At 41.9% G+C, this 25,182-nt stretch overlaps 1 protein-coding gene across 5 annotated transcripts in view; it reads right to left on the bottom strand.

The window, feature by feature from the left end:
• Positions 1-25,182, bottom strand: part of CEP85L (centrosomal protein 85 like) — a 152,888-nt gene that overhangs the window by 103,070 nt on the left and 24,636 nt on the right. Inside the window, exon 2 of one of the 5 annotated variants that reach the window (XM_055713251.1) lies at positions 24,560-24,709. The exons of 2 other annotated variants lie outside the window; for them this stretch is intronic. Coding sequence is in view for 1 of the 3 variants with exons in the window: in XM_055713249.1 (XP_055569224.1) it covers positions 16,593-16,641 (49 nt within the window). In the remaining 2 variants the exon portion in view is untranslated. Of the gene's footprint in view, positions 1-9,668; positions 9,912-16,592; positions 16,958-24,559; positions 24,710-25,182 lie in introns of those variants that run through there. 2 more of the 5 variants (XM_055713249.1, XM_055713252.1) reach the window with 2 other exon arrangements.

The following is a 25,182-nucleotide window of genomic DNA, read 5'->3' as shown; positions in this document are numbered from 1 at the left end:
TACGATTCTTATCTTAGAACTGTTTCTCAACTCAGAGCAGAATTTTGCACTACAAGTTTTTAAACATAATGAGACAGATTAACAAATTTTAGGACAGAAAACACGTGAAGGTTTGGCCAGTGAAACACAGTCATTTCCAACTGTGCACGAACCACATGACCAAGGTGATAACAATTCCATTGTAGCTTTATTTTAACCCTGTATCTAAAGTAATACATTATGGTTCACTGTTATCAGTAGTTTTCAGTTATCAAAAGATAGACTACCAGCTTAAGCCGGTACACAGTAACTGCACACAAGCTGTCTTTGAGACATCTATCCATCTAGTGCTTTGTTTAATTTTGGTTATTTTTATTTAAGTAATCACTAAAATATTAAATTTTAAAGCACAATTCAGAGCAACAAATAGCTCCTCTGTTCAAGGAATTTTTGAGAACGCGTGGCCTACTTCATAGTCAGTCTCAAGGGAAAATACACCGGAGTACAACCCCATAGGACCATCACCATTCCCAAGAGCCAACATCTAAATCTGAGCATTGTTTACATGCACAATACTGATCATCATGTTTGCACTCCAAACCAGCAGAGCTACATAAAGAACCTTGGAAAAAGCACAGCCTGCTCTTGATTTATATATATAATCACATACATACAACCCCCCTCTAGCAGTCAGCTTTGCATAACACTTTCAGAAGGAAATGACTCATGAAGAACTATCAGTTCACATACAATGTCTCTTATGCTACATGTGGTTATTTTTAGGTCATTTAAACATTTTCAGCAGTGCCCATTCAAAGCTGTAACAGCAATTTGCCTCTGCAATGACATCTGCAGATCATTGCTATTTCCAGCTGTACTGTTCCCCAGTAAATTCAATAGTTCAGAAAGGATGTAAAAATGAATACATATGTGTGTATATATATAACCCCACACACATATATCTACATGGTCCCCAAATCGCTAGACCTAATAGCCAGAGTAGTTACAGCTGCTTGCCACTTGTAAATTGAGGAGATAGATGTCAAGTTACAGTTAAATAGTGCATACAGTAAAGAAGCATGTACTAAGACAGTCCACCTCCTCTAAGGTTTTTGGAGGTCTTAGATATGCCTGTCCATCTCATTTGTCTTAACTTCATTCTCCTTTGAGGTTACTGCCTCTTCCTCCCTTTAACACATTTTCCTATCTTTTCTCAATCTTCAGGAACACTCGATTCTCCTTCCTCTTCATTCTGCTTTAGCCATACATTGTGCAATGTATTTCCTTCTCTTCCTTAAACTTTTTGCTTTTCCTCCCAAAAAGTCTCTTAACTATTCCATTGAGCAGCTTTCAAGTCCAAGGGTAAGGCAGCAGAAGAGAAGACCAGAGGAGCCAGACAAATGCAACTGCTCATAGCTCATCCATCACACCCTGTAAGGTGGTCCCTGCCAAGATCCTAAGCAAATACCACTCCACGTGTCATTCTCCATACCATCCTTCATCACCATCTAACATACTGTGATGTGATAGTTTTGCATACAGCTAGTGGGAAATGGGACATTTCTTCCTCTCCCACCATCCAGCACATTTTTCACTAAGCACTCTGGCTGCTTTGGGAAAAATAATTTTTCCATCCCTCCTCCTAAATAGGTCTACTTCCCACAAGAGCTCCACTTCATACTTCTAAAGCTGCATCTAGCTATTCCAGCAAGAGTAAAAGTTGACTTATGGGAGCCCAAGCTAATTAAGTCAGAGACAGTTCTGATTCAGGAGACATTTAAAATACATTTACAGGAAGAGAAATTTAGTCTCATTTACCCTTTATTATGCTGTTCTCCACAATACAACTCTTCGGTGACATTTTAGCATTTATGGCATTAAAAAAATATTAAAAGAAATGCAGCAGATAATGCTACTGCTACTACACATTAAATCAACACAGCATTAAGCATCAAACTCTTTAGATCTCTTTGTTAGACAGATGTTCAGTATGTGAACCTATAACCATCCACACAAAGCTCCCTAAAAGGGAGATATACTTGACATTTTGGTGGAACTTTGAGGAGAAATACCACAGAATGAGAGTAACTTAGATAGGAAAGGATGTTTGGAGGTCATCTACACTAACCCTCAGCTGAAAGCAAAGCTAATTAGATCAGACTGCTCACAGCCCCATCCAGCTGATCCTTGAACAGCTCCAGGGACACAGATTCCACCATCTCTCTGGGCAGCCTGTTCCAACATTTAACTTTCCTCCCTGCAAAGAGGATTCTCCTAATATCTCACCAGAGTCTCTCATGTTCCAAACATGTTGTTGCAATATATCCCAAAAGATGCAACAATACAGTGCAACCAGACTCAGCAAAAAGGGTTAGCATACTAGAAAGAGCAGACAGTCATGCCCATCAGGATCTCTATGGATACTGTAAGTTGAGTAAGTAAAAAGCATCACAAAACACCCTACTATAATCTATTCTCTATTTTACACCTACACGCAGATGGCTTGGGAACACACACCAAGCGTCAAGTGTCGTGCTGAGGCACAGGTCCAGGGGGACTTGCTGGCAGAACACAGAATTAATTTAACATTTTCTGGAACACCTTTGCATCCAGGGGCAGTCGAGCATTTCTAAGTTAACTCATGAAGCCGATTCTTCAGCTGGTAGGCTTGAAGAGCTAAGTGCTGCAACACATCCACAGCTACACAGAGATCAGCATGAGGCCAACAAAAGTTCATTAGCTTTGACTCGGCACAGGCCTGCCAGATCCCATCTGTCTCTCCAGGGAAATACTCAAGTCTCTCTGCACCGTGCTCTGGGCCCCAGAAGGGTCTCTTTCCTCAGGCACTCCTCTCGCTTCCCCTTCTAATGCACAGCTGGCTGTGCACAGCAGGAGCACACCCACAGTGCTGTCACTGCCTTCCCTTACAGCCATCCTGTACGCAGGGGCACGGACAGGAGCTGGGAAGGGGTGCAATAGTCTCATTGTCTCGCTCACTGGGCTTCTACTGTTCAGGAGCTGCCTCTGCATTTAGAAGGCATACATCTGAAGAAAGAGAATTGGTTTAGAGTTTGAAGTTAAAAAGCGCACACTGTTTAACTATTCAGACACGCCAACAGAACACAGTTGCATGTGATCACTTGAAGGAACACTTTCTCTTTGCCTCCCACAAGAGTCCTGACATAAAACATGCTGTATCTTTTAAAAGATAGCTAGTAACATATTCCAGGAGTGTCATGGCACATCCACATACTTGTTTTACCTTGCTGGCTCAACAGTGATTCTGCACAGTAGAAGGCCATTACAAAAATAAGCTGTCTACATGCAAAAGCACTTTGAAAAAAGCTCGTTGAACCCACTCCCATAAATGGCCAAATAAAAGCAACAAGAGAATAGAAACAAACTCAATAATTAAGTCTCAACAGTAAGTCATGTGTACCCAATTCAAAGTGCCAGACAGCAGACCCCCTCCCCATCACTGAGGGAAGGCAATTACATAAGTTGCAATAAGGAAGCTTAACCCATAAAATAAGACCTTCTAGACCCCATTAGTCCAAATCACCACTTAAAAATTCATTTATTAGTTTCATCACCTTCCCAGTGCAGTCCTGAAAAAATCACCAATCACTATACACTTTGTTCTATGTTCCCCATCTCCTTCTCAACAGCTCTTCACGCAGCAAACAATCTACACTAAAAGAACCCAGCATAACAGGGGGAGACACACAGGAGTCCCCATACTGCTCAGCTAACACACCTGCTTTACCCTGCTGCTCTAATCTCAAATCTGCCCATCAACAGCTAGTGTCCATTTGCCCACCATACAAGGTAGGGCAAAAAAAAAAAGCAAGCAAAAACCTCTAATAGATATTTGTGCTGCTAAATTGTGTATTACCATCTGACTATGATCATTCCTTACTGGGTCAGGAAAAACCTACATTTTACAGCATTTAACAGAAGAGAAAGAAAGGTGTCATCCTACCTGGCTATAATTTCCAACACCAAACTTAACAAATAAAATACATCTAAGATCCCAAACAAACCTCAGCAAAAGCCTTGTTTATGCAGTTGACTGCATCTTGAATTTGGCCAGTTAAATATACCAACATAGTATTGTGTCTCCAGCCTAAGCATTTAAAACAGATCAAGTAACAACCAAGTATATATAAAGTACAAGAAGTAGATTATTTATTAAAAGAGAACAGTTGTTGAAATTTCACTCCACAAAAACATGTTATCTTTTTCTGTGTATTACAGAATGCTGTCAGCTAACTGCTGGCAGGAAGGCACCTAGTTAATTCTGGATCATTACCACTAATTTCAGTGGCATGCACAGATCCCACATGATATACATACACAAAGTAATAACACCACCATCTTTATATTTGGTTCCTAAAATATCCCTGACATGCCTAAATGTAAAACATTATTTTAAGTGACAGCTTTGTTGCTGTTATTTTACCCAGACGCTGAATGGAAAGCAACAACAGAAGATGTAACCGGGTTTTCACAGCAGATATGTCCTAAATTAAGGATACCATTTTTTCTATTCCACACCATGACTTTGACATAGATTGTGACCAGAAGCAAACAACTCATGACAGCCAGTGTAGATCTCTGCAGTCAAAGGATTCTGAAGTGGGCACCTTACAATAGTATCAAAACTGACAGCTATGCAAAGCTCATTACAGCCTGGTCACATCCATGATGACTAGAAAGTAACACTTCACACCACAATGGTACTGAAGACTGCCTGAAGCTCCTCCAAGGAAAAAAGTCAGCCCAAATACACTGCCAAACTTACTTGGTTCACCCTCACCATCAACAACTTTACCCAAAACCCTACTAATTATGCTAGATCATACATATTTTGAAAGACAACCCTCCTTCAATCCAGCTCTCCCACACCTACTCATATAGTCCCCAACGTTGCAGAACTTATCCCAGTTGCAACTGCCCCCCCAACAAATCCTTCAAGGTTTCACAGCCTCTCTTTTGCACTCTCTCCCTGTCCCACAGGGCTAAGTAACCACATATCTCTTCAACAGGAAAAGTCTACAAACAAACCCACAAATGGTCACTCAGTGAACTGTTTGCTGTACTGTAGGAATAAACTTACTTCAGTTGGAAAACATTTATGTTTACTCATCATAGATGGATGACCATTACTGCTAAAAGATTAAAGAAAACCTCAGTTCGGTGTATGTTTCACATTCAGAAATTCTTTGCCAATCAATACCCTAATTTTTTCAACTGCTGGAAAGACAGCACAAATAGTGAGAAGCGGAAATAAAGGCAGGAGAACTTAAAATGAAAAAAACCCACCCAACTATCTAAAAGTAGGCAGATGTCATACTTCAATATAGATTAGGTAACACCTTTAATATTGGTGTTTGGGTGGTTCTTTTTTAAAAAAAGCTGACAGCTGATAGAATGTGCAACATTAGCCTCTTTCAATCAAAGATGAAACAAAAGATAAGCTGGACTCATCCAATCTGATATATTGACACAAAAAAATAACCAGGTATGTAAGTGTTCCCCGAGACGCAGGCAAAAAGAAAACCTATATGGCCAACTAAATACTCTTGAAAATAATGTTAAAAAAATGGCATCTCAACCCAGAGACAAATATTTGCTAGATGCACTTGATATCTATGATCCTTCTGCAAAACAAACTGCAGCATTTATTAATAAAAATGTCCAAAACAAGTTCCAGGTCTACAATCTTAACTTGTCTTCTGAGATGAGCAGTCCACTGCTGAGAGGGTTTCTAATGCTTTGTCCAGATTTCAGGACCCTTTTCACAAACACTCTGGAGGTGGTGGAACTCAAGGCTCTGCCAGCTGGCCATGACCTGAGGTCCTAGTCCATTCTCTCACAAGAATACAGCTGAGAGTAGGTGGATAATACGGCTTAATCTACGTGCAAAAAAAGGAGCAGGGTGAATTGGGATGAAATGACAGCCCTAACTAATGAATTTTTACATTTCAGTTTCTCAAAAGCAGTTTACAATGTCAGATAGCTAAAGTATGATTCAACCTGAGGACTCATATCCTTCATTAGTGGGCTCTCTTGAAAGAGCCTGCAAATATTTAACTAAGTTCTCCTAGTTTTTCACTTGGAAATGGATTAGAGCAGGGGTCCTCAAGCTTTTTAACCAGGGGGCCAGCGCGCGGATGCAGTGGCAGGCAGCCATCTGCGGCTGCTTGGTTTCCCCCCCAACCCCTGGCGGGGGGGTCTGTAAATACCAGGGGCCAGATTGAGGACCCTGGGGGGCCGTAGTTTGAGGACCCCTGCTTTAGAGCAATCCTAGGTAAGAAGATAAAAATGTACAGAGATAGAAGGAAGTGGGCAAAGAAAAAAAAGAAGTGCAAGAGTTTAAGCAGAAGACTATCTAGAGAGAGAGAGACCTTTTTAACAGCATTTTTACTTGTACAGCCTGGTAACATACTGCCTGGCATACGAAGGCCCATGCCTGTCCTCCGTGCAAAAGAATTCAAGAAAGACAGACAGACATACATCGTAAAATAGTAGAGGAGAAAAATGAAAGCAGAAGAGAGAAACACAAAGAAGAAAATTCTCAAAGTAAACATAAGCCTGACTGGCAGTATCAATTAGAAGAACCTGACTACAGTCATATTTAAAGGAATATAAACTTTCTTGAGAGCGAAATTTTAAGTAGACTGTGTCACCAAACCTCCGGCTTCTATTTCCTCTGGAATTCCTCAATAAAAGTTAAACCATTTTGGTGTGTCTGTCCCCACCCCACCCTCCAGAAGTGGCTTAATATACAATCTCTCACCATAGATAATTATAGCTATAAAATTGTTGTCTTTATACAAAAGAGTGTTTCAGTGTGAAGTGTCACAAATTAGGTTTTTTTTAATGACTTGACAAATGTGTATGGCACTGTACAACAAGTTATAAGTTTTCTCATGCAGGGCAATATGCAATCCGGAAGAAAGAATGAGAACTAGTGAAGAATAAATATGTCAGTTTGACAGACAAGCTTTAGAGAATCTTGCCAACGGCAGTTAAAGACATCATCAGGTAGCTCACTCTCTATCAACCCCCCACACCAGAGCCCACAGAAAGTAAGAGGTGCCCAGCTCTGTCTTTCCGTACGAGTCCAGCTGGCTAGCTTACGCCGCTGGCTAAAATGGGTTTGAGCTGAGAACGCCATTTGACGTTAGAGCTAATTGGATCCAGTGGTCAGCTGCTATGCAAAGGCTGGTCACCTCTCCCAGACACATACTCACTTTTGCTTTCCCAGCATAAGCCCGGCCACTCCAGACTCCACAGAAAGTGGTGCAGGGACAAACTGTCCCTGCTTACAAAAAAAGGTTATCTGCTAATTTGATTTCCTAAGCTGGCTCAGCAAGGGGTCAGACTAGAAGCAGTGCCAAGGAGGGAGTGGGAACATCCAGGCACACTTCTGATGCCTAGCAGCAGCTAGCTAGCAACCAGGCTTATCCCTACTGCCAAACTGCACATTAAGGCAGATTCTAAACTGGAGCAAGATAGGCATAAATCTCTGCTGGCTTCACTGTGGAGGCCAAAATCTGTTCAACTAGCAGAAAGCTGTGTTCAGTGCAGCATACTGCTAGCTAGAAGGGTAAAAAATCCTTAGACTGACACAGTATGTAATAATGGTCTAGGCTTTCCTGGTTTCTGTTCTAGAAAGTATGTAAAACAAGAATTCAAATTCATAAGACACTTTATAATTTTTATACAGACAGGATTTAGCTGTAGTTATTTAATATCAACCCAATGACGCAATTCTTACCCTTGTCAGGAAAGAAAGAGGTTTCCTTTCATTTCATCACTAACAGGAGCAAGACCAGGAATTCAGTCCAATTGTTGATGGCACTCCTGTGAGTTTTCCACTTCCAGATAGACCATTTGCATAAAACAGAACTTCAAAACACAAACTGCAGATGTTTCTTATTTCACATTTGGCACACAGACTACATGTATTACCTCATGCCTGCTATGCTGGCTTGCCTCTTTGTCTTTGCAGTCAATGCACTATTCACCCCATAGAAACATAAAATGGTATCCTTAGTTTCCATTCTCTTCCATATAGTAAATGCAGAGGAGAAGACTACCTTTTGAACTTGAAACTTAAAATATGAAGAGGGGAACATCCAGGAAAATAAACACATTAAGTTATGCTTAAACAAACTTTGAACAGCGAGCCCTCAGGACATGCAGTCAGTTCCTAGAGTGTGTTAAAAAGCTGTACACTTGTAGGTGACCAGCTGAATACTCTTCCTGTCAAAAAAAAAAAAAAAACCCAAAGAAAAAGACAATCACAGATTACCATCTATGATTCAGCCCTTCTTGCAGCTTAACTTTAATGGCATTCAAAACCACAATCAGGTAAGTTTTTCTCCAAATTGTTTGCCATTCCAAGATTTTTCTTGCAGAATCACCTTTGCACTCCCTCTTTCTGTTTAAAGAGTTAATTCGTTCTCCTCTGTGCATAGGCAAAAGTGAAGTAAGTATAGCTGCTAGAATGAGTCAAAATATACTAAATGGTTTTAAGCAGCTCCCACACTTACCAGAGTGGATCAAATACAGGAGTCTAGCATTCTTACTTTTTTTGAAAAAGAGCGTAATTTCCCTCCTCCTTGTAATCAGATCTAAAGATATCCTTGATGCTAAAATACATGAAGACAGAGATTAAAAAAAAAAAAAAAAATTAAATACTTCACTCACATAACACTACAACTTTCTCCATCATTTTTTAAAGAGGTCTAATGTGTATTATACACACAACAGGATCTACTTTAATATGGACATATCAGAGAATGAGCCTCCAGACTACAGTTTCAGTGCATGCCAAGAGAAGGTATGCGCATCAGGTAAGGGACTTCCCACATTGCGACATTTGTGTTAAAAGGATGAAACTCTGACTTCACTTAAGTCATTAGGAGATTTTTCTTACAAATTTCCAAAGCTCATGCCATAGGGCACTTTTCCCCAAGCTCAGCTTCTCTGCTTCCACTCACACCTATTCAGTATAAGCAAGGATGATACTCTGGAATTTAAAACAAAAGAACAGTAGTTTTCGAAAAAAAATAACAATCCTTCACACTGTACACCAACCCTACCTAGAACACTTCTAGTCAAAACCAGTACTTCTTGTCTTGTCATCTTCACAACTATAATCACTTCCGATTTAAAACTTTTCAATAATTCTACCGACCACACTAAAGCCCTTGTTCAGTTTGGATTTTCACATAATTAAGTGAATAGAAAGAGGTTAAGATCACAACTGTTAGCTTTCTTTTCCATAAAGTCTCTAGCAAAAGCAGTGAAGTTTTAAGAAATGGCATTTTCAATGCCTTTTAGTGCTTCTAGCTGGGTCACTATACTCCCACTGTTTTCTTACTACCCACATAACTGTCAGGCCTTTGATCAGTGCTAGTCACTGTACTTTTATATAAAGCATTAATTCTTAACTATAAGAACATCTCCTAAGGTTCAAAAATGCCAAAATGTATAAATAGCTTTGTCATAGAGTAGGCATTCAGGAGAAAAGATACCATCTTCTAAAGAGGGGGGGGGGGGGGGGGGGGGAAGGCTTATTTATTCTGAAACATTTGTAAAAGCTGCAACTTTCCACACCATCTGGAAACTATGCTACAAAAGGAGTAAAGCAGACATTAAAAACATAATGATACCTTATAAGGAATCTCAGATCTGCCTCCAGGACGACTCAAGAATGTTTCTTGTCTGAATACTACACCACCGGTCTCTTTACATATTAGGAAGTTGAAAGTTTTAAAAGCATCGTTTGCTTTTCTACTTGCATCTGTTAAGTCTCATTCAGGTATTTTCATCGATAAAGAGGCAGCACAACTTTTCCTTGACACTACCTGCACTGCCCTTCCTCAGCAAAATGAGATGGTCTCCTACTACCTCTCTAGTCATTACCCATTCTTCTCAACTCATTTCAACCCATATGCAAGTCTACTAATAGGTGGAAGCTACACTGTCCAATGGAATTAATGTCACTTTTTCCTGATCCTCTCTCTTAATCTTCCTTGGCCTTCACAGTAAATCTGAGGATTAACTATATACTTCCTGATGTTATCAGCAGTGGCGATGCAAGATGGTGCTAGGTTTTTCCATTATCCATCAGCTGACCCAAGAGCCAGCCCATGTGACTTCAGGTATTCTGTACCCACCTGACATAGATGCTTCCTGCTGCAATGTCTCATACTGGGGTCAGGCAACTGGAAATCCCCCCTTTGGTATTTGTTTAACTTTATTATCCTCCTGGTCCAGCTTCCCAAACTAGCTTGCCATAAGGCTGAACAAGTGCTAGAGCGGGTGGAAGTACCCAGAAGGGTGGAAGCTACTACCCACCAGATAATTTCAGCTGTGAAATGAAATTGTACCCTGCAATCCACCCATATACACCCCTTCAGACAAAAGAAGGGGTTCACCTGTCACATCTTTCCACATTTCAGGGAACACCCTACCTCGAAAAGAAAGAATTCTCAATGCTTGCCCTTCCTTTATCTGTGTTAATGCCTCCTTTTACAGAGTGGTCATTCAATTATCAAAAAACAGCAAAGATCCCTGGGGAATGAGGACAAGAAAGATGCAGTGCCACTTACAGCATGGCTGGCTGCAGAGAAATAGGTCACTTGAGCGTAGCTGTGCAATCAATACGATGTTCAAGCCCAGGCAACCAAGCCAGATGCTGCAGAGAATGTTGCCTGGAGAAAACTAGTGTCTTCAGGGGCGATTCCACAGGGATCAGCAGTTCCGAGGGATGTGAGGGATGATGGGTCAGGACTAACACAAACCTAAGCACACTTGTGAGGGTATTTACACAAGTCATTCCCTACTGCATGTTATCTTCTCCAGCCACCCACCTCCGGGCCTCTGCAGCCGATTTGCAGTCTCCCATGTGGCACATTTATAACCACCTCAGCTTGCCCTAGACAACAAGAAACTTCCATGCAGAAGCCTAAGACAGAAATCAGAACCTGATACCTCCGTACACCTTTTCACATCTCCCCCCAGCGCTGGCAGGGATAAACTTCAGGGCTATACATAGTATTATTCCAGGCACCAAAAAAAAAAAAAATACTCAAAATGTAATGGCTTCCTTCTACAGAAGCCGTACCAGACGCAGGTGCCCAGGTGCTGATGGGGGGCTGCAGGGCAGCCTCTGTGAGGGGCGGCTGGGGCTGCCCGTGGCAGGCACGGCCAGTTCCAACAGCCCCACCGCAGGGCACAGCCGGGCCCTTGGCAAAGCATATGCAAGGGCAGGCAAAACACTGTGGGAGCAACGAGTGAGGGGGTGGAAAACAGTGTGAGGAACAGCCCTGCGAACCCAGACATGAGAGCAGAAGGGGAAGAGAAGGAGCAAGAACTCTGGGCACCTGAGCAGAGAGTCCCCATCAGGTCCCACAGACGCCAGGTTGGAGTAGGGGAACAGTACGAGGAAGGAGGAGTACGGAGAGGAGCTGTCACGGACTGACCTCAAGGTCCAATCTCTTTTGCCAGGGACGGTATCTGGTGAGCAACCCCCGTCTTCATCTCAGCTTAGGAGCTTTTCCATCTCCCATCCCACTGAGGAGGGGGGAGCAAGTGAGCGGATGGGCAGGCATCTGACAGCCAGCCAAGGTTAACCCACCACAGAAGTCATTAAGAAAGCCACTTTTTTAATCACGTAACAAATATACTGAACGCATTTTAAAGCTGATCACAACCACAATGACGCTGTTTTATTGTCAGTGTGCATTTCAAGAGACATTTGGGCATCTGAGAGACTACTGACAACTACAACCAAGTCAGCACTTTTTCAGCCAAAAGAAACCAGCATGGAAATAGACAATTAGTTTAACTCTCCAACTACCAAACCACAGGCAAGTTACATGATAAAAAAAAGCATCCAAACAGTACAAGGCAGAGCAGTTGATACTGAACCGTGTAGTACTATCCTCTTTTCCCTAACTAACCTGTCTACAGGTTTTGCTTCCCACAGTGGCAGGTGATCACCTCTGGCTATAACCTCAAGTCATGCCAGAGCTGTTTGATTTCAGAGGCTTTCAGATACTCTTACCAACGTGCATCATTACTGTATTTAGCAACTTCATATTTTGAAATGCATGGGTTCCTTAACAGGTATTAAATGCCTGACTAAAACCTTAGAATAAATATTTTGGAACCATAACAAGCAATATTTGGTGGACATAAATCCTAGGCATTCTTTGGAAAAACTACATATGCTCTTATCCTAACTAGAACTTCCTTTACCACCATCCCCTAGAGCAGACATGATGGCTCAGGCTGCTTTTTACTATAAACTCATTCTGTACAACTGTTTAACGCATCCTTCTCAAAATCATTAAACAAATGACTACTTCCTCTAATTAAAGTTTTAAATGCACAGAATTACTGAGCTAGAGGTCTACATTCAGTCAGTAAATATTTAACATACAGTTAGCATACAAGAGATTACAGCAATTGCTAACCCCTACGAACAACAATATAATACACCCTTACATTTACCCCTCTTTTCTTCCTAGTCAAGACATTTGTGTTTTGTACGCATTAAAAGAGTGGATACTATGTCCATAAAAGTGAATTGCTGGGGGGGGGGGGGGGGGGGCATTGTTTCTGAAGGAAGTAACTCACAGTTCCACCACCAAACATAGAATGTCATTTCACATCATTGCAACTTCTGAAAGATGGCAGAGGCCATTCTAGCAGTCAGTCCTGCAGCTGCAACATTACTTTTTTAAGCTTGGGTAATCAATCTTTACAACGCACCATATACATATGTGTATATATATATACACACACACATAACTGGTAAACAATTTGAAGTCTACCCTTGGTAACACTAGCTCACCATTTATTGCCTTGCCTAACCTGCAAAGATAAACCTGCCTTCTCAAGAAATCCCAAGAGCTGTCACATTCCCGGCTGCAGACCTCCAATAGCAGACCAATAAAACTTGTTACAGAAACAAAACTACTGGATTTCGGTCCCTGGCTCCACCACAAAGGATGAAAGAGAGTAACATCAGTCCCATCCCCCCCAGCCTGGCTATGTAGTGAAATCCATGGATATCCCAAGAAGGCTGCGCCCCACTGGCCTCACAATGTGTTGTGACCTTATTGCTGCTGACACTTTGATTGTGACATCCTTAAATAATCTTTCAGACTTGTATGTGTCATGCTCACTGACAACAAGGGTTAAGTACAAGAACGCACGTGATTTTTGGAATACGCCTTATGAACAAACCACATTGCCAGGCCTCTAGAAGCAGAGGGATGCAGGCTCCTATTTTTAGGGAGTGTCAATCACATCCTTTTGCGCACCTCACTTCTTGTTTTCACCACTTATTTTGTCACCCAAACAATTATTACCAGCCAAATTTCAGTAGTGGTCAGCTCTTGGTAAAATTGGACAGTGGAGAGAGATTTGACTAGAGGTGGTACAGTTTACCTGAAGTAATAAATATTTCTTGTTTCATTGTAACCTATATTTGTTTCACTTGCTGCAGCCATCTGTTGGACACAGGTAGCCTAACTGAATGCCTGCATGCCCCAGAGAAACAACACATCTAGATGAACACTTCCATAGGCTTTAAAGAGTTATTAACCAACTGTACATTTCAAAGGACAACAGTCTAGATGAATAAGCAAAGGGCTTGAAACACTGCATGCCCTTCACCACAGTTATTTAAATTTCTGCAGCACAGTGGATAACTGCTGCCTTTATAGAGGTATAAACTATGCTGCAAGGTTTTCAAAAACAGTTAAACGTGTACAAGAAGACTGAGAGGCTGTCAAGTCACATACATTCCAAAAATAGCAATTTAATTTTTCAGGACAGGTACTGAGACTGTAAGAAGCTGGATTTATTTTACATGGGTAAACTCTGTCATTACATCCACTGGATAAACAAGAAGCACCTAGCATAAAAAAAAAAAATAAAAATCTCAGCAGCATGCAAACAACTGAGCACGTTTTTTTCAGAGAATGCACTGCTCTTGAACTGAAAAGCAAGAACAATTTGGAAATGACAAGAGAATAAAACTGAAGGCCACAAATTAAATACTCCAAGAAGTGTCCTTGCCTGTTACATTTTAAGAAAATCAGAATTAATTTGCATCTATTACTGAAAATCTGATAATTCCCCTGTGCAAATAGTTACAGAATTCTTTAGTAGGCATCCAGCTTTGTAAGGGAATTGCATTATTTTCAGCAAAAATAGGATTTCTAAATACCCATATCCACAAGCAAAACAGAACGCTTTTCAGTAATAAACACAGCTTAACAAGAATTAAAAAGTCATTAACTGTGATGCTCCCACACCAATATTTAAAAAACAAGCGAATCCATAGCAATTAATGCTACTAAAGAATTAAGTTTATTTTGACAAAAGAAAAATTCCTTCAGCTTGAAAAATAAGTACTTAAAACTTCTGCTTCTTAGTAGGACACTACTGTTCTGTGCTAGAATACTTTTCCCTTCCTTTTCAAAACAAAAATCTAACCTGGCAATAATATAATAGCACAGAATCTTAGTAGCCATTATCCCTTCATTAAAATACGTGCATGGAACTAATTAACTTCCTCTTCTTTAGAGGGATTACAAACATCGAGACACAGCTTCTTGACTCTTTCAATGTAAAAAGGGACTACTACGTTGGAAATGATAATGCACAGATCATATCTCAAGGTTAAACCTTTATCTACTTGCCTTCTAATTAACCACCAACTCTGTTAGTCTATCTTATCTCAAATTAGAGATTTTTCTGCAAGTTTTGCTACCTCACACTTCTACTGCTTATAGATAAAAGTACATTTTGAACTTCATATTAACCTTGAGTATTTAAAGGAAAGAGAGTATGGGGGAGGAAAGAAAAGCAATACACAAAATTAGTTCTCAAAGGCGATTGTGACAAATAAGAAAAAGTAAAGCATTCACCCAACAACTGACTGATCAGAATTGCTTACAAATTCAATAAAGTACTAAAACACTTTATTTGACCCCAAACATAATGGGAAGACACTGTAACAACTGGCACAATTCAAAGTTTTCTGAAGCAAATGAAAAATTAACACCAACAATCTGTGTAACTGTCTGAAGTTGGTGCCAGTGTGTGCTCGTGATACAACCTTCTGATATTCTTTACCCAAAGACAAATAACCAAGACCTGAAACACCCCAAATTCCTGCAATTTCCATCAACTTAACTGAAATCTCTGCGCCTAGCGCTCAGAATACCCAATACCTTTGCAAGCTGTAGCATAAAGATAATGTAACTCCATTCGTTTGCGGAAAGCTTTAAAAAAAACAAACAACAAAAAAAAAGACAAACCAAAAAAACATAACACTTCAGTCTTCAACAAGGCAAACATTTTATACATAGAAATTAATAACTTAATAATAGTACAGAAAAAAGGAACAATGTCTTCTTTCACATTATCGGGACTGAACATTAGATTACTTGTAGAGATCCAGGCAGCTGCTGAGAACATCTTAGCAGCTCTTGTATTTGCAAGAAAAACCCTGTCAGTCGAAAGCAAAACAATCCTGTCATTTAAATAATATGCCAACTAACTGTATATACATTACACAGCCACATTTTCCAATCCCAAAATTAAAACTCGAATCCAGATTTCTGAAGAAAAAAAAAAAAATATTCCAGCAGTACTACTTTGCATTTGTAACAGCAGAGCCAAACCACAGACCTTCACAGTGATCAATTACTTCAGTAAGTCAAAATATCACAAAATCTTTGCAGGAACTCTGCCAGAGTGAAGCAGGTGACAGAGTTGGCAATATTTCCAAATCCTGAGAAGGGTATCCAAAACAGTCGGTACATCGTCTTACCTGCCCAAAGGTAATGCTCATAGGGCTCTGCAAACAGATCATCAGTTTTCCTCTGCCAGTTCTGACAGCCTTTTTACAGCTGAAAGTTAGCCCACCTCCTACAGCCAGGATGTCCCCCCAGTGACAAGCTAAGTCCAGGCGTAACATTTCAGCGTATCCCAGCCAACCTGCAGAACTAGGCTCTAATTAACCCAGAGACAGAAGGCCGGGGGGGGACACACAACAACAACAACAACAACAACAAACCCAAAAACCAGAGAAACAAAAAAAAAGACTCGACCGATTTGATACAGGCTAAATTTTAAACGGAAAGCACTGAGACGCGCGCTTCCAGCCTCCGCCTAGACAGACTAACAAACGGGGCGGGGGTGGAGGGGAGCGGGAAGAGAAGGCCAAAACAAGGAAACGGATTATATAGGTTAAGCTCAGCTTTTACCATCCGCTGCAAGGTCCAACGAAGTAAACACCGAGCCCTCCGCCCGGCCGCCCGCCGCCTCGGGCCGGTCCCCGCGCCCGCTCCGGGAGGCCCCGCCGCCACGTCCACCCTCACGGAGCCGGGTGGGGAGGCAGCCAGCCGCTTCCTCGGACGTTTCTGTCCCTAAGAGCGAGCCGGGCCGGGGAAGGGGAAGGGGAAGCGGCGCGACGCTGTCCGCCGCCCCACCGCGGCGGGCCCGTGTGCCTCCCCCAGCCCCATCCCTTCCCGCCCCGCCGGGACGCGCCGGGGCCGCGGGGTCCTTACCCGCCTTGCAGCCGCGCAAGCCGAGCTGGGGGTGCAGCCCGCTCCACATGGTGCCGCGCCGCGCCGGGCCGGGCCGGGCCGGGCCGGGCCGGCCGCCGCTCTCCGGCCGCGGCGAGGCGGCGCTGCACGCTCTCCGGCGGCCCCGGCGGGCGGCCGCGGCCCGGATGGCCGGCGGCGGCGGCCGCTCCGAGTGCCGAGGGAGGTTAGCGGCGGGCTGTCGCCGCGGCGGGGGCTGCTGCCTGCCCCAGGGGCGCCGCAGCCATGGTGCCGGGCCGCGACCGCTGAGGGCGGCGGGACCTCGTCACCCCCGCGCAGCAGACAAAACTTGCTTTATTGCGCTACCGCCGCTGCCTCTCCGGCCCTGGGAGCGGGGCGGAGACAGGGGCGGGAGCCCCGCCGATGCTGCGCTGCTCGGGGACGAGGCGCTTACATAACCCAGCCCCCACGGCGGGGAAGCGGGGCGGGCGGCCGCGGGGCGCCGGGGCGGGGGGCGAGGCGGCGCTGGCTGCAGCGGCGGGTCCGACTGGCCCGGCCCGGCCCGCAGGCCGCCCCCGCAGTGCAGCCGCACAGGCCCCGCCGGGTTCGCAGAGGTGGTTTGGGCGCTGCCGCTGGGCTCGGGGCCGCTCGTTGGCTCGTCCGGCTGCCCCCGAGCCTGCCCGGGCGGGTCCGAGCCCCCGGCGGGAGTCGCGCCCCGCGCTGCGGCCCGCTGCGCCTCGCCTCGGGCCGGCCCGCAACGGCGGGAGCCGGCGTGGGGCAGGCACTTAACTGACAGCGCTCAACCCGGTATACAGATCATTGGTTAAAAACAAAGGACATGCCTTATTCCAGAGTAACTTAACTTAGTAGACTTTACAATAAAATCACAGTTTTTCAGTGTTTGTTTTTAGTAAGAAAACTAAGTGGAAAGCAAGAAGAATTGTAACATTCATTTGAATGAACAGTTCCACCAAAAGACCCTCGGTATCACCATAAAGTTTAAGGCACAGGGCTGGAAACAAAATGCTCCTGTCAGCAACAATTCAAATCCAGCAAGAGGCTTCCCTCCTGCCCAAGCTGCTTTGGGTCTGCTCCAAATATTTCAAGAGAATTCCACAACAGCAGCCTTTGTGGTAACTGTTGCTTGTAACTGCAGCCCAGTGGTCCCCATGGTAAGCTACCTTCTGATCAAGTGTACCCTGACTCAATCAGCACTCCGGATTATCAGACAAAGACATAAAAAGGAGGAGAAGATACTTGGACACCTTGTAATTTCAGCATAACCATCCCAAAATTCCAAAACCTACCACCACCAGGGTAAGAAGAGCAATGCTTTAGACAGCTTGTAGAGTTTGACAGACATGACAGCTTGGGGAGGGGAGGTAAAACAGGAGCAGTTCTGTGCTGGTGCCGAGACATTCACAATCGATAAATAAAATCTGTGTTCAAACGCTTCCTGCTGACCTGATGCATTTTTAATTAGTAGCTGATGATCACTGAATAGCTTTTATCTCTTTGGAAAGTTGTATGTTACAGTTTAGCACAAGTCATATTTTATTAATGCCTAGCCAGGTATTCATAATGTACTCAGTAGAAGAGAGGCCTCAGAAATACTGGCATGAGCATGTAGAAATGCTGTTTACTGTCATTTTGCCCTCTTTATTAACCTGTATAAAGCCCTTATATACTCACTAAAGACCTGCCATGATGTGCATTCCTCACCAGCTTGTTTTAACTATGGAGCATAAGTATGGAGCATACTGTCACTAAGTATTTTGTCAGTACAGTTGTAGAAACACAAGCTTTAAAAAGTCAGTAAATACTGACTAAAACCCTCAAATACTTAAACTCCAGGAGATCCCATCAAAACCTTCAGACTGCTGCTAGAGGTCCTCTGAATGATAAATGGTCAGAAGTCTTTTCAAGAAGGCACAAATACTGGCTTACAGTGGAAGACTAATGCAGGAAACTAAATTATTGTTGGTAACACCTCAATGAAATTATGCAGCCTTTCAACCCTGAAGCCAGCTTCAGTACTAAAGAACGTTTGTGAGAGAAAGCATGACTGGTAAGCATGAATAGAAGGAAGAATAAAAGCTAAAGTGTCTTGCAAAAGACTCAAGACCAAGAAACATGCAAACAGCTTAGCTCAAGACCTCTTTAAAGAACTTATCTGCATATAATACTTGTTGCACACTATTTTGTTGGATAAGCATGCGTACGGAGCATATTTACAGGACAATGCAGAGAGCTGTGAGGAAGCTGAATATCAAGAAGGGGAAGGCATCTAACAGCAGGCAATGAGAAAGATTACCTCATCACTGCTGAGCTCTGGAGTTTGTGATGCTGTTTTGTCATGCAGCTGCAAGAATCAGAGGCATGTCACAACCCCAGAAAACTGCATGCCTGGAAAAGGTATGGTAAGAGTTCTTCCAACTCCTAATAAATGTCACTGCAGTGTTTTTATGTACCTTGGTATTGCCATTTATGGAAGCTTTACGGTTTCCCATGTATCTCCTGTCTACTTGTGAACGATACCACAGAAGAAAAAAAATAGGTAAAAGGGCCAAGGTGAAGGTGGCAGAACAGAACCTGGTAGTCTGGCTGAATCAGCTCCAACAGCAACGCCATATCTTCCACAGTGTCCCTGCTGGGGCATCTGTGTTTTGACAGTGCTACTGCTCAGAGCAGAAAGGCAAAAAACCCATGCTTACATTTCAGCAGCCAGATAACAGAACCTGAGACGCATTCATTCTTTCAGTTGGGTTTTAAGTTATTAATATAGAAACTGGACGCAATTAGTAAAGCTTTTTCACTACGAATAATCTCAGTGTATCTGTCTGGAAACCAGGCCAAATTGAAGTCAGTAGTTTTACTCTATAAATAAATTTAGCTGGTTAATGCTTTATTCACCATCCAGCAATGTTTTACATGTGCAGTCTGCTTATGTACACAGCTGTAGACTGGGAGCAGTATTTGCTTTAGATTTCCCAACCCTCTTGAAAAAGTGTGCTAAGTGGCTTGGACCTCCTGCAGAGATGAGTTTGTGCTCGGTAATGCTGCTGAAGCAAGCCTCTGTTTTCACATGGATCTCAACCTGGCAATGCAGCGGGCCCTGAGGACATCCCAAGCCCCTCTTTTTAACAAGTCTCTGTTGTCCCATCTAGAAGGCCCAACCAGGCAGAGGTGGTGGGTAGTACTGGCTCCAGTCCATTCTACGTGCATTTGTCCCTCTGCACTTCATGGAGCCTACCTACACTAAGGTGACTTTTATTAGCTTGTCAACTCTTATATCTCTTGGGTCTATAACAATTAGAAGCATGGCAATCTGCGTTCCAGTATTGCCCCATTCAAGAGGGGTAAAAAGGTCTCAATGCACATAGAAAATGGCGGCATGGTATGAAGGAAAACTCATGTAAGCTTATATGTGAATCAACAGTAAGTGGAAATAGCCTGCATCCCCAGATAATTATTGTGAAATGTGATGCTCCAGACAATGAATGGGCTCAAGTTCTTATTGTCTGAAAAGCCTTCTCCCCACCTCCTTCTGACACAAACTCCACCCTCTTGGCAGAATCAACAAAGAAAAATAACAATAGAAAGTAACAGCTTAAACATTGGTACTAGGCAGATGCTGTCTCATTAAGGTCAATCGCAGCACATCTCACCCAAGAGTTTGTGATCTATTTCCAGGTTCAGAAATCACATATCTTCCCCCCCCCCCGCCCCCCCGAGTAAAAACATAATGCTTTAAATGGCATTAAGCTGAAGCATAACCTCTGAGAGCAGCATTTTTCTTTGATTAAAGCCAGAAATGCATTCAATATTTATCCTACACACTTGCTTTTGTATTTAATAGAATTAAAAGATTATTTAAAAACCAGACACTAAATAACTAAATATCGTTCTAAGAGAATGCAATTTCCTCTATCTAATTAAGACATAAAGCATGTGTGCATTCTATCAAAAAGCAACAGCAGCATTTCTGCAAGCACATCTATATCGTAAATTGCTTTGAAATTAAAATCACAAAATTTCGGTTATTGAGTTGCTTCAGTAAGTACAGAAATCTTTTTCTTCCACCCACAGCTTTTTCAGCTGAACACTGTGTCCTGGAAAAGTCTAAGCAGCCTTTAGAAGCCTTAGAGCAATTCCTCCTGCTTTGCAAAAAAAATGTTACAAAGCAAGATGTTAAACTGTATTGTGTGGCACTACAGTTAAGAACAGTTAGCTTACTTAATAAACTGTACTCCTGCTGCTAGGGGTAGGTTGGCCTACGAAAGACTGAAACGTTCCACTAAAAGTACATTACCTGCATTGCGCAGCATTAACAATAAACTGTGTCACCTAGTATCTGCAAAGCAGGCATCATGAAATAACACAGTGTACACAATGTTTTTGGTTTTGTCTTTTCTGCAAGCAAACGAAGATTGCATGTCTTTCACAAAGGAACAGAAATTGATACCAATTTGAATATGCTTTGCGCTGTGCTTTCAGTAACAGCTTATTCCATGGGAAAGAATAAAACCAAGCAGCTTGTTGTTACCATAGCTATGGTTTATTACCAGCCTCCTGAAATTTTTTAGATTCTTCTTAATGTTCCAGGTTTCAGAGTCAAATTTTCACCTGACAAATTAGTTACATCATTTCTAGAACACCCTTGGGAGTCGGGGATTTTATGTGATTCATTACTGGTGGGTGGCTCAAACACTTTTTTTGGGTGTGCCATATGATTTTACAATAAGTCTAAGAGATTCAAATCAACCCTGTGTCATCAACTCTGATACCACAGGAAGAAGAACACATGCAGGGGGTGGAATCCAGTGATATTTAACCAGTAACTTCTGAACGTAATTGGGAATTTCCCAGGTGTGTTTTTCTTATGGGGAAAATTTTGAATTCTGTTCTACCTTCTCATTTCTCCATCCCCTCCTCTCCCAAAGGCAGTGGGAAAGAAGAGGCAATACAGATTACTTGGGAGGAGATGGAAAGAATATGTAAAAACCTACAGGCCAGAAGCAGGTCTGCTCCTTCTCCCAGGCTTCAAGGGTTGACTCCTGAAAAGTTTTAAGTGCCTCTACCAAAGCAGCAAGCCTCTTTCCCTAGTCCCAGTGGGACTACCATATCCATCTTCCTTGCAAGACATTATGCTTCCACAAAAAATATTTTTTTTTAAATTGCTTCTCCTACTCACATTGCATGACTTTTTTTACAGTCTTTCGAGTTTTCTTGTTCTTGAGTCTGGTTGAGTCACCTCCACTTTCTAAGAACATATTATCTGATTTTAGGAGCACCCATCCTTTTTTTCAGTAGGTCTAAGACAAAAAGAGATAGCAAGCTGTAAATCCTCTTGAGAGGACTGAGACCTTTCGGTGATATTCTATAGATATTTTATACGTATGATGATGCTGAAACATCTAATGAAAGCCATATTTGGGACCTGTCTGAAGTCTTCTTTGTAATAATTAATAAAAAAATATAATTTGGTGCTTGATAGTATTTATTGGTATTCTTCTGAGAGAAAGGCCAACAAAGTGAAGAAAATGAAGGCATGAGATAACTGTGCTACCGGTCATCAGACAGGCAGGCACAATTCAGTTTCAAAATGGCTATGACAAGATCCTTTCGATTTGGAATTTTCAAAATACTGAACTTCTTGTATTTACTTTTCTGTGCTAAAATTTATGCTAAAGCCTAAGAAGCCTCAGCAGTGCTGCAGTTCAGTTTTTCAATCTGACTGCCACTGGCAATGCTTGAGTTTTTAAGTTGACCTTTTATTTCAAGGCAGTCTTGTTTGACTGCATGTTATACACAGCCAAATGAATGCAAAAGGATAAAGTACTGGTTGATATCGTTGCACAGTAACTTGAAGATTTTCTAAGCTTCTTTTTGTATGTTAAACTCTATCTCAAATGTGAAGTCACTGACATATTAGAAACACAAAACAGCATTTAGCCTGACCTGTTTAAAACCTACCTGCTTTAAAGGTTAATCAAAAAGCATCTCCCGTGTATGCAGTCACTGAAAACAAAGGATCAGACCATGCAGTGAGGTTCCTTTCTTTATCTCCACCTCAGTGCAGAAAGGAATAAATGCTGTTTTTCTTTTGCAAGAAACATCCCCACTAAATTATATAACTTTTGAGAAATGCAGAATTCAGAACTACAAGTGGCTGTATACAGGAAGGCCAAACACACTACTGCACAACCAGCCAGTGAAGCAGCGTTGTATGAATACTTGGAAATGTCTTCCAAGTGGCCACCATTATCTGCTAATAGCCTGAAATATATAGTTTGTTTACTCCAAGTCAGAAATACAACCTATGAACATTACCAGTCAGAAAATTATCTAGTCACTTCTGTTTGAGCCAAACCCAGTATTGCTGCAAAGGGATGAAATTTCAGTAAAGTCGATGGAGTTATGCCAGCGCTCAGTTTAGTCAGCTCAATGCTGTCGTATGCCTATATGTAAAAGTCAGATGGAAAAAATTATTTCATGCTTTAACTATAAATACAATTACCTTCATGAAGCTCCCTGCCCCATTTTTTCTCCATTGACTTTTATTCTACAAAAATACTGATTCTACAGTAATTCACTACTATCTACTACAGTAATGTATCACTATCATAATACTTTGTTTTCCCTCAGCAGTGAGAGGTCCATGACTAAAATGACAGGGTAGTCTATGCTAGTAAAATAAAATCCAGTTTAAAAGGACACTTTCAGACCCACCTGGCACACCCCCTGCACGTGTGCAGGAACCAGCCTGCTCCCTGCGCAATGCACGAGGGCCTGCAGCCATAGTGGGTTGTGGCACTGCTGGGAGCTTCCCAGTGTGCAGGACAGGCAGCCTTCGAAAACGCTCTGGTTTTGTTACGCCTGAGACTGCAAAGCACAATTTGTCTGTATCTTGTGCTTTATATCCTTTAGTTTTTTTAATAGAACCCACATCAAACTAATAAACATATATATTACCACACACTTTTTTAGGCAAACCCAGTTCACCCAAGAAGGTAGAAAATTACTGAAATGCAAAAAGTGGACTGTACTAGTTTGTACTGACCACAGGGCCCATCCCATTCATGCCATGGGACCTCAGGGTTAGTATGTGACATACGTATGAATCCACCACAGTATCCCTAGACTGTTTTGCTTTTGACTTAAAATTATCACAGACGAGAGTGTTTATTAGAAGTCCCTTTGCAACTCTGGCTTGGCTGTAAGATGGTTCTCTAGTATTCTACTTTTAACACATTGCCTGAGTGACCAAATTGATCTGGGAGGCATTTTAGTAAACATGCAACCTGATCTTTGGTCACAGAGAAAACAAGACAACATTGAACTTATAAGCATGTAACTCTAAATGTACATAAGTAAGCATGTAATTCTAAATGTACATAAATAGAAGAAGCATAAAAGTTTAAGTGTTGCTGCTTAAATTGTTGGGGACTGTCCCACTAATTTAGGAATCCCGTGATTTAAGAATTGCACATCAAGTAGTGTACCAGTCCAATACTCTAGTAAGAATATCTGGTTAAAGCCATTAAAATTAAATTTTAGAATCATAATTCCAATTTTCTGATTAATGCAGGACAGTATGATACAAATATGCTCTATACTTTGACCATTTAATTCTCAGCATTACAATCTTCTAAGCCAAGTATCAGAAGGTCAATTCAGAACATGGGAATGTCCCCCTAACTCCTGAAGGAAGACTGGTTGCTGTCTATTCACAAGGTAAGTAGCTTGAACCATCCAAACAAAATGCATTAATGGGAAGAAATTAATAGCCTATGTAAAAGTTTGGAACTGGCCGCATCCTTAAAAAACAACATTAAGTATGTGCTCCCAGTGTGAAAATTACAAAGAAAAGAAAAAAAAAAAAAGAAACAGGACATGACAAGCAGTGCAGGCAGCTAAAATGGATAGCAACAAATACACATTAAGAAAATACAAGAGGCAGTCATACACGACTCCCATCTGCAAAGTACTTCAGTGAACGCTCCATGAAGCTGGTTCAGTTGTGGAAGCCCTTGCTTGAAGACACCACTGAGCTTATATTACATGAGCCTTCCATGATGTTGGCCCTGCTGGAACGCATCCCCAGCAGTCACCATGACAAGCTCTTTACTGCACAGCCACTGCAGTTAAAAGATAGAACAGAAAAATGAGAAAGAAATGAAATGGAAGCAAACAGCTGTAATCAGGTATCTTTAAATACATGTAAATATTATTTTTCTTTCACTTCTATGTTTGGAGGTAATTGCTGCAAGGATACGTTCACAAAATTTGGATTAAAACCACAAGAAAACCATGTATTTTGCATTGTATTAAGGGCTGAACTCAAGAACTAATTTTAAACATGATAAATTGAATCACATATTTCTAAAAGCACATTTGCGGCATTTATGTTACTGCTTTCAGATGTTACTGATATGCAAGAACACAGAAGTTTAAAGCGTAAAAATGTGACCTCTGAAAGCTGACTCTAATGGACCTCTAAAGTAATCTGAAAGATCTAAAACCCTAGATGTATGTACCAAATTCTAAAAGCAGAACATAATGAAAAAATAATATCTACTTGGTGTTTTATGTCCTTGAGCTTATATATTTC

This window comes from Falco cherrug, chromosome 6 (genome assembly GCF_023634085.1).
Source record: "Falco cherrug isolate bFalChe1 chromosome 6, bFalChe1.pri, whole genome shotgun sequence".
NCBI classification, from domain to species: domain Eukaryota; kingdom Metazoa; phylum Chordata; class Aves; order Falconiformes; family Falconidae; genus Falco; species Falco cherrug.
This window is presented reverse-complemented; position numbering and strand designations above follow the sequence as displayed.